A 13,903-nucleotide genomic window follows, 5' to 3' on the forward strand; every position below is an offset into this window, starting at 1 on the left:
TTTGGCTCTGAATGCGTGGCTGTGCATCCGCTGCTAGTTTCTGTCCCGTGCTCATGCGGAAGTGACATAGTTCAGATCGGCGGCGACACCCCCTCCGTTGGACGCCCATCTGGCATCAATCTGCCCACCTTTCGGACGCAAGGGGAATGCGATATTTCCTGCTCAACATTTTATTGATTTGCCCGCTTCGCTCTTTGCTAGTCGACGTCAACCAGGTTTGCCGAAACGAAGGTAAGAATGCTGGTTGCCGTAGAAACGAAACACAGTGTGCAGATGTCTATTAAAAACAACAAACGGTAGAATATTTCCTTACTTGTTTTCTAGTTTCGTAGAAAAAAAAAAAAAAAATAATGCTTTCCCATGCCGGGAATCGAACCCGGGCCGTGTGGGTGAAAGCCACAAATCCTAACCACTAGACCACATGGGATGCCGATGTTGTCCTGGGCGACAACAAGAGTCCTTATACAAGGACCGTAGCAGGTGCACCCAGCTTCGTAAGCATTTTCACAATCATTTGGGCCTTTTATAACCCTACATTTTTGCTGCCGACAACAGAGAAGATTTCAATTATTCACGCTGAAGCTCAGACATTTAAAGCGCTGTTACACAAGACACGGTAGATTTCTAGGGCGTAATTTGGACGGTCAGGTGACGTCACCGACCTACATTTATTAATAGCTCCGTGACGTATGCGGCGTTGCATCACAGGTTGCAAAAGACAACTCAGCGCGAGGGTTTAAAAACGGCCGGATTCCCATCGCTGTTTCACTTGTTACAGCATTTCAGGAGTGGAGAGAGCGGCTGATTCTAACGAGTATGGCGGGGGCCGTGTGCGAACAAGAAAATTCAGGTGAGTTTCAAAAAGTTCTAAAAGTTCGAACTTCGGTCCAAATTTCAGTCTATAGAAACACCCGTTGTCGGATGCCTACTTGCAGGTGAATATTTTTGTGGCCTTGCGAATATCTTTTCTTGAACATACTGCCGTGAACAATACACGAAAAGAGCCTGATTGAAACATGTTCAAAATGCTGAGTCCTTTAGATATAGCCTCAGCTCTACCAGGCTCCACAGGGCGCTGGAAAATCGTAGAAATTGGCTAAATAGACGGATAACATGGCAGAGTAGTCCATTATAGAAGTTACAGTTTGTGACCTCTAGCACGGACGGCATGTTGGACCCTCTATCCGTAGCCGACTCCCTTAGCATACTGTTCACTCTATTTGGCCAGTTTCTACTATTTTCCATCCATCCGCGGGGCCTGGTCAGAGGCTATCTTTTCGACACAAAAGTCAAAAACGCACGTGAGTACAAATTATGACTGTGTTCGAATTTGTAAGCACTTTCTTATTCACCCGTATCTGTACATGCGGCTTCCAAGAGAAGGTGGCCATACCTTTGGACTTTGTTCTAGTCAACACATAGTCAATCGATTATTCAAACGCTGACAAAGTCAAGTCAAGTTTATTGCACAACAATTGCATCAGGTACAATGTACGGCAAATAACATGGAATATTAACAACTACAGACTATCTATACTAGTGCACTAACCTAACATCATTACTCGATACATAAGATAATGGCGTGATATATTTCACGTTATGGCACGGCTTCTCTTTTGCATAGCATTATATATGAGTTGGCCTAGGTAGACAGATACAGAGTCAGGACATGACAGAAGTACATTAAATATTTCTCTACTTGTTCCAGGTAGTGTTATTTCCTTCTTACATGTAATCATCAGTCTTTTCCTTTCTTCATTATAAGATGGACATATCATAAGGAAATGGTATTCATCTTCAATATTTTCACAAACGAAATAAGTAGTTCATGCATCCTGACTACTAGTATTCCGTGGAGCCAGCATCCCAAGTTCGCGGCCCGGGCCTGGACACGGCTGGAAAAGAGTCGCATCGTCCTATCGGAGGGGGACGTAAAGCCGGCGGCCCCGTGTATAAGGGAGCTTTGGGGCGTCAAACATCTGCACCGTAAAAGAACCCAACACACTATTAAACTTATCGAAGAGAGTAAGGGTGACCTGGCCTAAAATACGCGACCGTAGCGAAGCCGCATTGCACTAATACTGACGTCATATTAGCTAACGAAAGAGCGTCATGTTTCGTCCTCAGTCTGAGGTTCGCCCGCTTTAATGACAATGACAATGAACTTTATTGCATATTCATGCCCATCATGGGCTAAATGCATTAGGTAACATAAAGTAAAAGAAAAGGAACATTGTGATATATTCCATTTAAATCTACAGTCTCTTCTCTCTTCTTGAAACATTTGTACACAAATTCACATAGTTTTCCATTTATATCGTAGTTTTTAGATGACATAATACATGTGAATAGCTCGTTATTTCTAAGATGCGCATATTTCTTGTCTAGTTGTATGGGACTTACAAAGGATCTGCGCATGTCTGCGTATAGTGAGCATTCTAAGATAAAATGTATTTCATCTTCTATACAATCATTTACTACGCATCGCATACTATCGGACCAACCAGATCGGATAAACCAAAGTTTGTTTTCTCCCGTCCGCAGAGCTGGCCGGAGAGCTGGAGGTTTTACAGGCCATCTATGGGGACGAGGTTCAGAGAGTGGAGGGAGGGGATCGCACAGAAGTTTTAATGACCCTTGGGCAAGAGGGTATCGGACTGCAGTTCATGCTGACAGGTTTGTTCCGCATGTCGAATATCAAATGTCATATTTTCTGTACCTTTATCATCATTTTTATTCATTATAATAAAGTTGATTCTAATCATTTCAAAAATTCCCATGGAACGACCCCTAGCTACTCTTTTCCGATATATAAAGTGTCAAAAAAAAATCGTCTCATTCAAAGTTCTATCAAAGTGAGAGCGGCGGACCAGGTATAAAGCTATTAAAAGTGGCAAATGCACTTTGACCATGACTCTAAAGTTGGAAGACTGAGAGCGCTGCAAAATAGCATGTGCTGTTGAAGTACCTATACGTTTTAAAGAAGGTCATCAAGACCGTGCGCAGTGCAGTAGGGACATCCAGGTAATAAGATACACAATACAAACGTTAATCAAGTCACTCAGTCACTGATGGAAGATAGTGATCGATAGTGGGTGGTATCTGAAACGTCTGACGGTTTACAAAATCTATGCAATTGCTAGAATGACTTTGGTAAAACTTTGACTGAATTAGCCTCCGTTGCAGACTCCTTCCGGGTGTTTTTATTTTCTAAGTTCCAGTTTTACTATCACATTTTTTTCTTCTCGTTGGCCGGCCAGCAATTAGAAATGTAATAATATAAAAACAATAACTTAGAAAACAGCCGGGAGGAGCCTGCATCGGAGGCTAGAATGAATAACGAAAGTCATCATGCTCCATCATGTTCTGTAATCTCAGATACATTTTTGCCGAAACAGTCAATGCAGAAATGTTCGTGTTGTAATCATTCAAAACTTTCATGTCAGCATATCGTCACGTTTGATTCGACAGTGCAAATTAGAAGTAAAATAACTTTTGCATCGGCCGGGAATCGAACCCGGGCCTCCCGCGTGGCAGGCGAGAATTCTACCACTGAACCACCGATGCTTGTGTTTGTGGGCGAGAAACAGCTGACTAAATTCCCCGTAAGCATGGCTAAACGCCAAACAGATGTTGTTTCACACAGTGACGTATGCTAGGTGCAAAGTTTTGGCGCCAAATTAAACGCGAATTCGGATTTCTTTCTTTTTTTCTGCGATAAGTAGTTAAAAGTTGCCAAAGCGTGTAAATTAAACAACTAAAACACGACAAACAAAATAGATATGAATTATCAGAGATGTGCACAATTTTTGAACACCTGACCTGAAAAAGCTAATGTCAGTTTCTTAACGGACGTGGATCCATACATATAGAGCCTGAATTTGAGGATTTAGTCATTTCAAGGACATTTGGTTTATTTGTTTATTTAGTTGACGGCAAAGCGTAGATAAATGAGCAAAGTAAACATCACAACATGTCAACTTAAGTGAACGCACTTTGGCGTAACACAGTAGCTTTGCAGGGACCGTCGGACGTTTAACGAACAACAAATATTATGTTGATGAAGGTTAGACAAATATTATGTTATTGTTAAGATTATTTGACTAAAAGGTTTCTACCCTGTGATTATAACAATTATTATATTCTACATGTACGTCAAACCTCTGCACGTAAAAGAACCCAACACACTTATCGAGAAGAGAAGGGGTGACCCGGTGTGCTTGGCCAAAAATGTGTGCCGTGACGAGGCCGCCGTGCAGTTGCACGAACAGCCCTAGATTACTAGTTTACCCGAGGGAGTGGGTCACATTTCATTAATTTCTTCATACATGTACAATGGTTGTGTGTTTATGTTACATACTTGTGACAGTGATATGTGTACTCTGCCAACTCCTTTAATAGCTTGTTCTAATTATGACACAACTTTTCTCATGATACAACCTTACAGAACGCTACCCAAAGGAAGCGCCCACTATCCACGTTTCCAGTTCCGAAGCATGCAACGTGGCAGACGCAGATCGTGCAGTACTGGCGGCGCACCTAGAGGGCGTTGCAAAGGCTTCTGTCGGTAAGCGTAAAAGAGATTGTGAACTTCAGAATAGAAAAAAAACACGTAACATTAAGATCGCGAAACTGCTGCAAACAGGTGCAAAATTGGCAAATAATAGAGACGTTGTTTGATCCATCGTTAGCCTAATTGAATTGCGCTTATAGCATTTTGTATAATGGTTATCATTCTTAGATTCCGAAGCAGGTTCTATGGGCCTTTTATGGCTTATAATAAATTTTTTGCTGAGTGATGGCTTCTTTTCGTTTATGCAAAAACGACCCAGTACAAAAAGAAATCATCAGCAAAAAGTGTATTTTAAGACCCAAAATGCACGTAGAACCTGCTGTAGAGACTACAAATTGAGTCATTTATTTCCAGGGGAGGCCATGCTTCACACCCTCATCACCGAAGCCAAGGACTTCGCGGCCTCCCATGTCAAGGACATTGCAAGGTCACCGACGAAAACGAAGACGTCGGCCCCGGACGACACGAAACCGGTCTGTACGTTTTTCCTTGAAGGAAAGTGCCGGTTTGGGGACAACTGTTTCAACAGGCATCCTCGGGCCGATGCGACATCGAAGGTGACAAGGGGCGTTTCAGAGATCAAACTTCAGGACAGGGAAAGTCCAGCGGAGTCTCGCGAGAGCGAGAGGAAAGGGAAGAAGAAGCCACCAATGAGGACGGCTCTCGACGTCATCAACCGCATCCAATGGGATGAGGACCTTCCCAGCAAGAACTTTGTGATTGGCTACTTGGACAGGTTCACAGGTGAGACATCCAATCACACCAGCTTTTAGAACCTAAAGAAGCAAATTCCTTTCAAGGCTGCCTCAAGGTTGACACTGGAATGATTTCAATTCTATTTTTAAAAATCGGGGTCTGGTGGAAACAGTTAGTAAAAATCTGCGCGTGTGCTAGTTTGCCAATATTTTTTGTTTGTTGAAAGAAAAAAAAAAGTTTGCATTGGCCGGGAATCGAACCCGGGCCTCCCGCGTGGCAGGCGAGAATTCTACCACTGAACCACCGATGCTTCTGTTTGAGTAACCAAACTCTTTTTATTAAAGAAAAATTAACTCAAAAGTTGAAATAGTGGAGCTTTCATCAGACCAAGTACCCTTAATAGAAACAAGAGCTTTTAAAAAAAGCTGGCGTTTCGGCTACGTTTATAAGTGTGAATTGTCTTTTCCCTTTACTTGAAGTAAAATCTGCCAGAGGAAGTCACTCAAGGGCTGTTCAGTCTATAAGAAAAATTGTCATTTTGGGAAATGAGTACTGTTTTAATAGAGAAAGGCAGATTGGGGAAAGCAATTTTGGAGTTACGTCACTTAACTTAAGTGCTTTTGAAAAAGCTGGTCTTGGCCTGCAACTTGTACTTATTTGTAAAATGTATAATAGGCTCATTATAAAAGCTATCAATGTAATTATGTACATGGCACGCAATAAAACAAAAAATTTGAAAAAGCACCATTGAATCATCAGCACTATGGTAATTAAGTGAAATAGAAGTTCATAACAGCTAAGGTTCTATCTAAAATGACTACCAAATGTCAAACAAATCAACAGCTACCTCATCCGTATTATTCTGGTTTCCGCATTTACAACATTTCTTCCTTATTTTCCTGGGTAATTTTGCTAAAATTCAGGAAAATTCCCATAGTTTTGTGCCGAGGGGCGCCACTTTCCACGTCCGTGTTGTCTGAATGAAGTCGATACTGAACAATGGAGCATTTGCTACTGTAAGTGTAACAAAGAATCGCTGTTTTGCAAACAACATCAAGAGCCTCTGTTTACATCGGGGATAGAAGTTTAGTGGCGAGTGTTTTGCAAGAATCATCTTACCGCGCATAGGAGCCACTGCACGGTATTTTCCATTACAATGAACAGAAAAATTCGAATGCCGGGTTTGGAATCTATGAAGTCCTGTTCATAAGACAAAGGCCTTGTATATATTAAATGAATATTTAAAAATAACAAATATAAAATATTTCTTTATTTATTAATGAAAAAAAATGATATTCATAAATATGATATTGATAGATTAATATAATATCAATATATATTTTTGATATTCAATATCTAAAAAGAAAAAAAAAATCCATGCACGGACACGAACCCGGATCTTCTGGGTCCGAAGTGCTTCGCGTTGCCAGATCGGCCAAGCTGCGGTATGTAACTAGTTACTCTGGACGTAATGCTATAACCTCACTATATGGTATCATTTATGCCGATTTTTGGTCGTTTTCTTGACGAAATCATTTTTTTTCTTCTGCAATCTTGTGGAATAGATGTAATATGGTCATTTTTCAGGATATCAAAGTCCGAAACCACAATGCAATGATATTTCCGAACAGTTGTAGCAGTTACATGCGGTCGCCGTCCTGTGTCACATGCAAATCTAGCCTGCCTGCCTTTTCGTGCTCTCTTGCCATATAAGGCAACGGCTATACAAGGATTTGAGAACGTATTGCCATATAAGGTCTTATTGTGTGCGACACAGTGTTGAACCAAGCTTCCCTGGTTCCTGCCTGCAAGGTAAAAGCCAGGACAATGCGTTCCGGCGCGCATGCGCCGAAACGCAAAAACAAAGACTGAGATGAAATACTCGATGGGCCATTCGACATACAGCATATGACAAGTTGCCACCCCAGTGCATCCCTTTTTATGCACACGCTTTACCGTTCTTTTTTTCATTCAAAGAAACATCTAACATACAAAGAAATGGACGAAGACAAAGTGGCGGCGGACTCAAGTTGTACACAACGTATATTCTCGCCGTGATTTGTACATTGTAGAAAATAGAATATTTGACAAGACACTAAAACTTGTGACTGCCAGAATGGTAAATGAACAAATACCTAGTTGAAACGAAAGTCCGACCTCCCCCCCCCCCCCACACGAAAACAAGCAAAAAGGACATGTATACCTAAAAACGTTTTGTTACTGTGATATAGATATATGTGTGGCTAACATTATTTACTATACGATTGTTTGTGCACAGGTGTTCAGGAGAGACCGTTCGACGACTTCACCTGGGGTGACCTGAGCGATGCCGAGATAGACGACCTGGCCATCCCACAGCACCGCATCCAGTACTTCAAGTACCACGAGGAGAAGGTGGGTCTATTCTACTGGTCTGAACTACCCGAAACTTTACTTTACTTGACTTAGACGTAGATGAGGGCATGCATGCCCCTTTTACGTAGAGCGTAATCGGCCGTTTTAATTTTACGTAGAGCGTTGCCGACCACTCCATAATTTAGCGTAGAGTGTAGGGGGGGGGGGGCTTTCTGAATTTAGCGTAGAGCGTAAGGAGGCTTTCTGAATTTAGCGCATTACGTAACCGGCCCTCCGAATTTAGCGTAGAGCGCCCGTGCCTAGTGGCACATCGGGCGGCAAGCTTTATTCATCCGGTACGGTTTTGGGCCAGGACGTCTGGTCTCATCCCGGGGGCCATTCTGTAGCATTTGTCGCCATGCTACGGTTTTAATTGGTCTTTCCCGCTTTCTTTTCCCTTTGCCAGGTTGTCAGTGCAGCGCTGTTTTAGCATGTCGTTCCACGGGCATTCTGAGCACTTGCCCTGTGTACTTGTCCCACTCCTTTGTAATTCTATCTCTATATGTTATGTTATGTTATGTTATGTTATGTTATGTTATGTTATGTTATGTTATGTTATGTTATGTTATGTTATATTATGTTATGTTATGTTATGTTATTTATCATTCGAAAGTCACCGTTGTCGGAATGCAATAGTTTAATGACTGAGAAATTTAAGTTTAATGACTGTGAACGATTTCTACAAGCGCTAGCCGGCTAGACTAGTCGTTGTGCCCGGCTCAGTCTGTGTCTTTTACGCCTGTACTTGCAACTGATTTAGTTCTCTTTTCTAGCATTGCTCTTCTTTATCGGTTCAACTCCTCCGTTTAAAGAAACAGCCTTGGATCCCTACATGATGTTCTTGTTCAGTCAGCTTCTGTCGTTGCTCCAACTGTTAAGCCCACCTCTCACTGGACCCGCGGCACGCTGGCGGCGTCGCTGCGTCCTAAACTGGATTTGTGTTACCCTTGACTTTACAATGGGAATATCATTCAAAACGTACAAGTATGACCAAAAGACAACAAAACGCGCAAAGCTTAAAAAGATTCGTTTTTTGTCGATGAAATTCGTTGATTACTTTGTCAATTCAATCGGCCGCAGCGCCGTCGCCAGCGTGCTGCGGGTCCAGTGAGAGGGGGCTTAAACACCTCGATTGTTAGCGTGGTCTATCTTTACTCCCTGCACCTTAAATGCTAATCTTGGAAGAGAATACGTCGATGAAGGTGATACATCCAGGTACATGTAATAATCATTAGGTTAGGCATCCAGGTAATGATAATTGCATAATATGTCAATGACAGGCGAACGGCTAGCTGTCAAGATGGCGTTGGTATACTTGGTTTCAACCGAGTCTACTTATCGCTGGGAAAAACCCACGGGATTGTTCTCATGTTAATAGTACAGTAACGTATACGGAACAGTGCAATTGTCAACCAGTGCCATACGTTTGTATGCAGTTTGCCTATATCAATCATATATTCAGAGAATTTTTTTATCTGCAGTTGACAGTCCGACGCACACGATTTACTTTTTACCTTGCGCCCCCTGGGTGTCCTAACCCAGACAAGGGGCTGTCCTAGGTGTTTCTAAATATTCATCTTGCGTATTGTATGTCTGTTCTAAGTACAATAAAGATGATTTTAACTCTCTTATCGTCTTTGATGTATTTACAGGTCTGGGACAAAAACGAGCGACTGGATAACGTGTTCGGGTCTACCGGAAGTGACGTCACCATCCATGACGTGTTACAGAGGTACAAGAAGGAAGATGAAAGTTTGACGGTCCAAGACAAGGAGGAAGGCGCGCAGGCTGTGGAGGAGGGACCACAAGAAGACGAAGAAAACAGCTCAGATGACGAAGACGTCGTCCCAACTCAGACGGTGACGACTCCTTGGAAAGGACAGCGTCTCCAAAAGCTTAAAGATGCGAACAAGAACACGCCAAGGAAGTCAAAACAGACCTCATTTGACAGACCAAACTTTTTCGTCGCCGTCCGCATAACAGACCCGGACATTCTAAGCGTCGCGAAGGAGTTTCAGACGTGCATTTTCGAGCGTTCGCCTGTCTTGGACGCTGCCTTAGCTCCAGTGGAGAAACTCCACGTCACGCTGTGCACCTTGCGGCTCAACAGCCAGACAGAGCTGGACGCGGCCAGGCGGGTCATGCGGGACCTCAAGCGGGAGTCCGCCCGCCTGCTGCCGCCCACTCTCGTCCTCAAGTTCCGCGGAGTCGAAACTTTCAACAACCGCGTGCTCTTCGCCGCTCCCGAGGACAACCCGTCTTTCCGCGCGCTGGCCGCTCGCGTGACGTCACGACTGAGGGACGCGGGGCTGAACATGGCGGGGAGCCACGACGACTACACCCCCCACCTCACCTTGCTGAACCTGTCCCGCTCCATGTGCAAGGAGATGGTGGCGTGCGGTGCTCTGGGCGCGGAGGGCGTAGACCCGGCGCTGTATGACCGGTTCGCGGCCCGAGATTTCGGCGCGCAGGCTGTAGAGGAGCTGCACCTCTGTCCCATGGGCTCCACAAGGCACGACGGGTTCTACCAGTGCGCAGCTTCCGTCCCGCTTTTTGAAGAAAACTAGACTTTGTAATGAAAAAAAGGCAATCTGTTTGTCAATTTGTAATGAAGAGAATTGATTTGCACCCGAATGTTGAAATGTACACACACGTACAAGTATTCTCCAAGCAGAGGTTTCGGTCGAGTAGGCTAGGACACTCGTCCGAGAGGACGGCCTAAGGTCACTCTCAGGCGAACACTGCAAAACTACGGGATGAAGCTGGGATTACATTCACTGGAGGAAATGGCAGTAGCGGCACAAGACCGCAACCTTTGGAGGAGAAGTATCCGTAGCCAAGTTGACCTATGCACCAAAGTTGCGGGAGGATCTAAGATCTAAGGGTAGGAGTGTCCGGGACTCCTGAAGGGAGACAGAAGTAAAAAATCCCGGACACTCCTAATCGACCGAAACCTCTGCTTGGAGAATACACAGTCACGAATAACCAAGAGGACCACTTAGGGACAGAATCTGGTCTATGTGGACAGGTGGTCACTACAGACAGGATTCTTAGTGATCGTGTCAATGTGGAAAAATCTTCAAAGGGACCAACAAAAAGTGATCACATTGGTTAGGTGGTCCTTATGTTTAGGTGGTCACTTGTACAGATTTGACCGTAGTCTCAAATTCTCTATTTTTCACTCATGTGAATTAAAATGGAAAGATATTTATCCAACTGCGATATCGATAAAAGGTATTTTTAAAGTAGAACTTTCTGATTTCAAAAATTTTTGTAAGATTTTTCATCCACTATATTGAACTGTTTATTACATATGATAATCATGATAAGGCCACCCCAATGGAATTACTTGTTTCACAGACGAATAACAAAAACTAATGTAAAAAATGTAGATTTTGTGTAAAGTCAAACTGTAAATGTGTGAAGATATCGTCACGTTCGACTGTAACAGGATATTGCGACATTTTTATGTATTTTCAGTAGATTGGTGAATATACACAATGTCAATGCGAGAGGAGGAAGTAGCTGTGTCAGTCTTTTCAAACCTCCTTGGTCTTTTCAAGAACAATCGAAGATGAAGTTTTATGTTACTTCTTTATTTGATGCAGGGCTATTTCAAGTAGACATGTACATGATAGCTAGACTTCGTTCCAACACGACAAACAAGTTTCTCGGGATTTCGGTTCTGCGTACTACGACAAGAATGAATATCATACTATGAAATACCAGAGGACGGCTGGGACAGTTAAATGGGACGAGGACTAAATTCAACACCATAGTTTGAGACAGGGCAGTGACAAATTAAGCTACAGACGTATTGACATTTCCCCTCCACAGAAATCTTTAGTAAAAGACCAAAGACTTGTTCTGTACAGTGCACTGAAGAGAAACCAGAGTACCGACAATTGGTCGCCATTTTCACAATATCAAAAAGTAACACTTTTTTGGCGCGGCGGAATTGCGAGGCAAAAATGTCCACTCCCGAAAGTGGAGACGACATAAAGGCAGCAAATTGCTCGTTATGAAAATTGTTTCCGTGGCCTACTCGCACTTTTTACTGAAGGTTGCAGTCCGAGCTGGAAGATGAATGTGACACTTTTAATCTGAAAATGTTCCTTCTTCCACAGGTGTGGAACATGGACAGAATTTTTGATTGATTGAAGGCGCTAGCGTTTCGTCTTCATGCCTTCGTTGATTTTTTTTTATCATTTCAAGTATGGAAGCATAAGCATCGGTGGTTCAGTGGTAGAATTCTCGCCTGCCACGCGGGAGGCCCGGGTTCGATTCCCGGCCGATGCAGTAATTTTGATTTTACACACACACACACACACACACACACACACACACACACACACACACACACACACACACACACACACACACACACACACACACATACACACACACACACACGCGCACACACACACACACACACACACACACACACTGACACACACACACACATTGACACACCAAAAACAATGCCCCCCTTTGCCATGAAGGCAATAAAGTCAAGTACAATCTACAGTCCATGTCAAAAAACCTCCAATTCTATAATACGCTTCTTCTGTAACTAATCTGCATACCCCGGGCTATGGTTCATGCTTCGCGCACTTCCGGGTTCGACTTTGGCAGAAAACCGTCGATTTTCCGTTACACAAGTGGTGAATATCGGATCTAAGACACGATGCGGCATTCTAGGTTTATACCTTAGCTCCCACATTCTCGTCACTTTACAAAATGTCGATTTAAGGATCTTCTAATCATATTTTTACCCCGAGGTGTTGAAGGCTTGGCAGTTGCTTGGCAGTTGAATTGCCTGGCAGTTGTTGGCCGCTATGCTGCGCCCTCTAGTGCTCAGTGTGAGTACTGCAGGATTACTGGAACTTCTACAGCAATAACAGACATTACTTCAGAATAGCTTTGCGATGTGGTCTCTAAACGTCTGAAATTACATTTTGGAACGCAGCAAGGATGTGCGAGTTAAAGAATTAAGCAGGCATCTAAACCGTGCGTTAGATACGCTATTCAACCGCTATATAGCCAGACATCTGCCATCTACATGTACATGTGCAACGGTGAATGTCGGACCTTAATAATAGTACGCAGCGCCATAAAGCTACACAGACTCAGCCGGCGGAGAATGACTAGAAGATCCTTAAATAGACATTTCGTAAAATGACGAGAATATGGGAGGTAGAGTATGAACCTGGGTTGTCATATAATGTCTTAGATGTGATATTCACCACGTGTGTAACGAAAAATTCGATATTTACTCGGCCGGACGCCGAACCCGGAAGTGCTGAAGTACCCATGAACTAGCTAAATATCTGCTGCTGCACAGCGGAAAGTTTTGCGTTGTAGTGAAATTGTGACTAGGTGATGTCGAAAGGTCAGAAGTCCGGAAAATGGTTTCTTTTTGATCATATAAAAAAGCAGGCTATCCAGTATAAAGACGTAATGATATTTGATAAATCGTGGTCAGTGCTTACCCTGCCTTTTTAACTATTTGTTTATTTTCATTTATCTTATTTATTAAGAATGAAATAATGTATGTAATATATAAAAAGTGATAAAGATATAATGAGGAAAATCAACTGAATAGTTTGACGTTTCTCAGACGTCTCAGACTGGTACGGTGCGGTGGGCTGGTGGAACGTTACAGTCCAGCACAGATGTTATTATGATAAAGCCTCGTAAGTTTTGCTTCATCGCCCTCTTTGGCTTTACATTGATAATGCATCACCTCAAGGCCACAACCCGCCGACATGTGCCGCGACCGGCTTAGCGAAGAATGCTGGCGGTTTGTGGCCTTGAGGTTATGCATTACCAATGTAAAGCCGCAGGGAGCGATGGAGCAAAACCTGTAAGGCTTTATAATATCTGTACTGCGCTGCGTTGTACCTTCTAGTAGACAACTCGCACATTTTTTACTCATTTATTTATATGACTAGGATCATCTTTGTCTAAGCTACAGTAGAAAGATTTAATAGAGGAGATTTTGAGAAGGATATTGTCACCCTATTTGTACAGTTCTTGGTGAGACAAGTTACCATACACATGTTTGGAGTGTTGTATGATGTTTTACGTTATTCACATTTCTTAAATCAAGTACAACCAGTTTTAAGAGTCTCGATGCCACAAACTGTTTTGAGTATATATTTGAATGCAACAACCCCACAATGCAAAAATAAGTAAATATTTAAGCGACTGCTTTGTCATTAGAAAACAATACCGAAA

General features: G+C 43.0%; 1 protein-coding gene and 5 non-coding genes across 6 annotated transcripts; 2 read left to right on the forward strand and 4 right to left on the reverse strand.

Moving 5' to 3' along the window:
* The first annotated feature begins 43 nt into the window (after window positions 1-43).
* LOC136439615 (leukocyte receptor cluster member 9-like) lies at window positions 44-11,175 on the forward strand. The gene is made up of 7 exons (XM_066435062.1): window positions 44-231; window positions 779-850; window positions 2,545-2,676; window positions 4,448-4,567; window positions 4,928-5,317; window positions 7,548-7,663; window positions 9,316-11,175. The coding sequence occupies exons 1-7, from the start codon at window positions 147-149 to the stop codon at window positions 10,228-10,230; spliced, it is 1,830 nt and encodes a 609-aa protein (XP_066291159.1). The 5' UTR covers window positions 44-146; the 3' UTR covers window positions 10,231-11,175.
* On the reverse strand, window positions 356-427 carry Trnae-uuc (transfer RNA glutamic acid (anticodon UUC)). The gene has a single exon. It is a non-coding gene; the product is annotated as a tRNA-Glu (tRNA).
* On the reverse strand, window positions 3,497-3,567 carry Trnag-gcc (transfer RNA glycine (anticodon GCC)). Its single transcript has one exon. It is a non-coding gene; the product is annotated as a tRNA-Gly (tRNA).
* Trnag-gcc (transfer RNA glycine (anticodon GCC)) lies at window positions 5,509-5,579 on the reverse strand. The gene has a single exon. It is a non-coding gene; the product is annotated as a tRNA-Gly (tRNA).
* Window positions 11,176-11,434: 259 nt separating the features above from the next.
* Window positions 11,435-11,562, reverse strand: LOC136441027 (U5 spliceosomal RNA). The gene has a single exon (XR_010756748.1). It is a non-coding gene; the product is annotated as a U5 spliceosomal RNA (small nuclear RNA).
* A 329-nt stretch (window positions 11,563-11,891) lies between these two features.
* On the forward strand, window positions 11,892-11,962 carry Trnag-gcc (transfer RNA glycine (anticodon GCC)). Its single transcript has one exon. It is a non-coding gene; the product is annotated as a tRNA-Gly (tRNA).
* Window positions 11,963-13,903: the final 1,941 nt, after the last annotated feature.

The sequence above is a fragment of the Branchiostoma lanceolatum genome, chromosome 8, assembly GCF_035083965.1.
Source record: "Branchiostoma lanceolatum isolate klBraLanc5 chromosome 8, klBraLanc5.hap2, whole genome shotgun sequence".
In the NCBI taxonomy this organism is placed as follows: domain Eukaryota; kingdom Metazoa; phylum Chordata; class Leptocardii; order Amphioxiformes; family Branchiostomatidae; genus Branchiostoma; species Branchiostoma lanceolatum.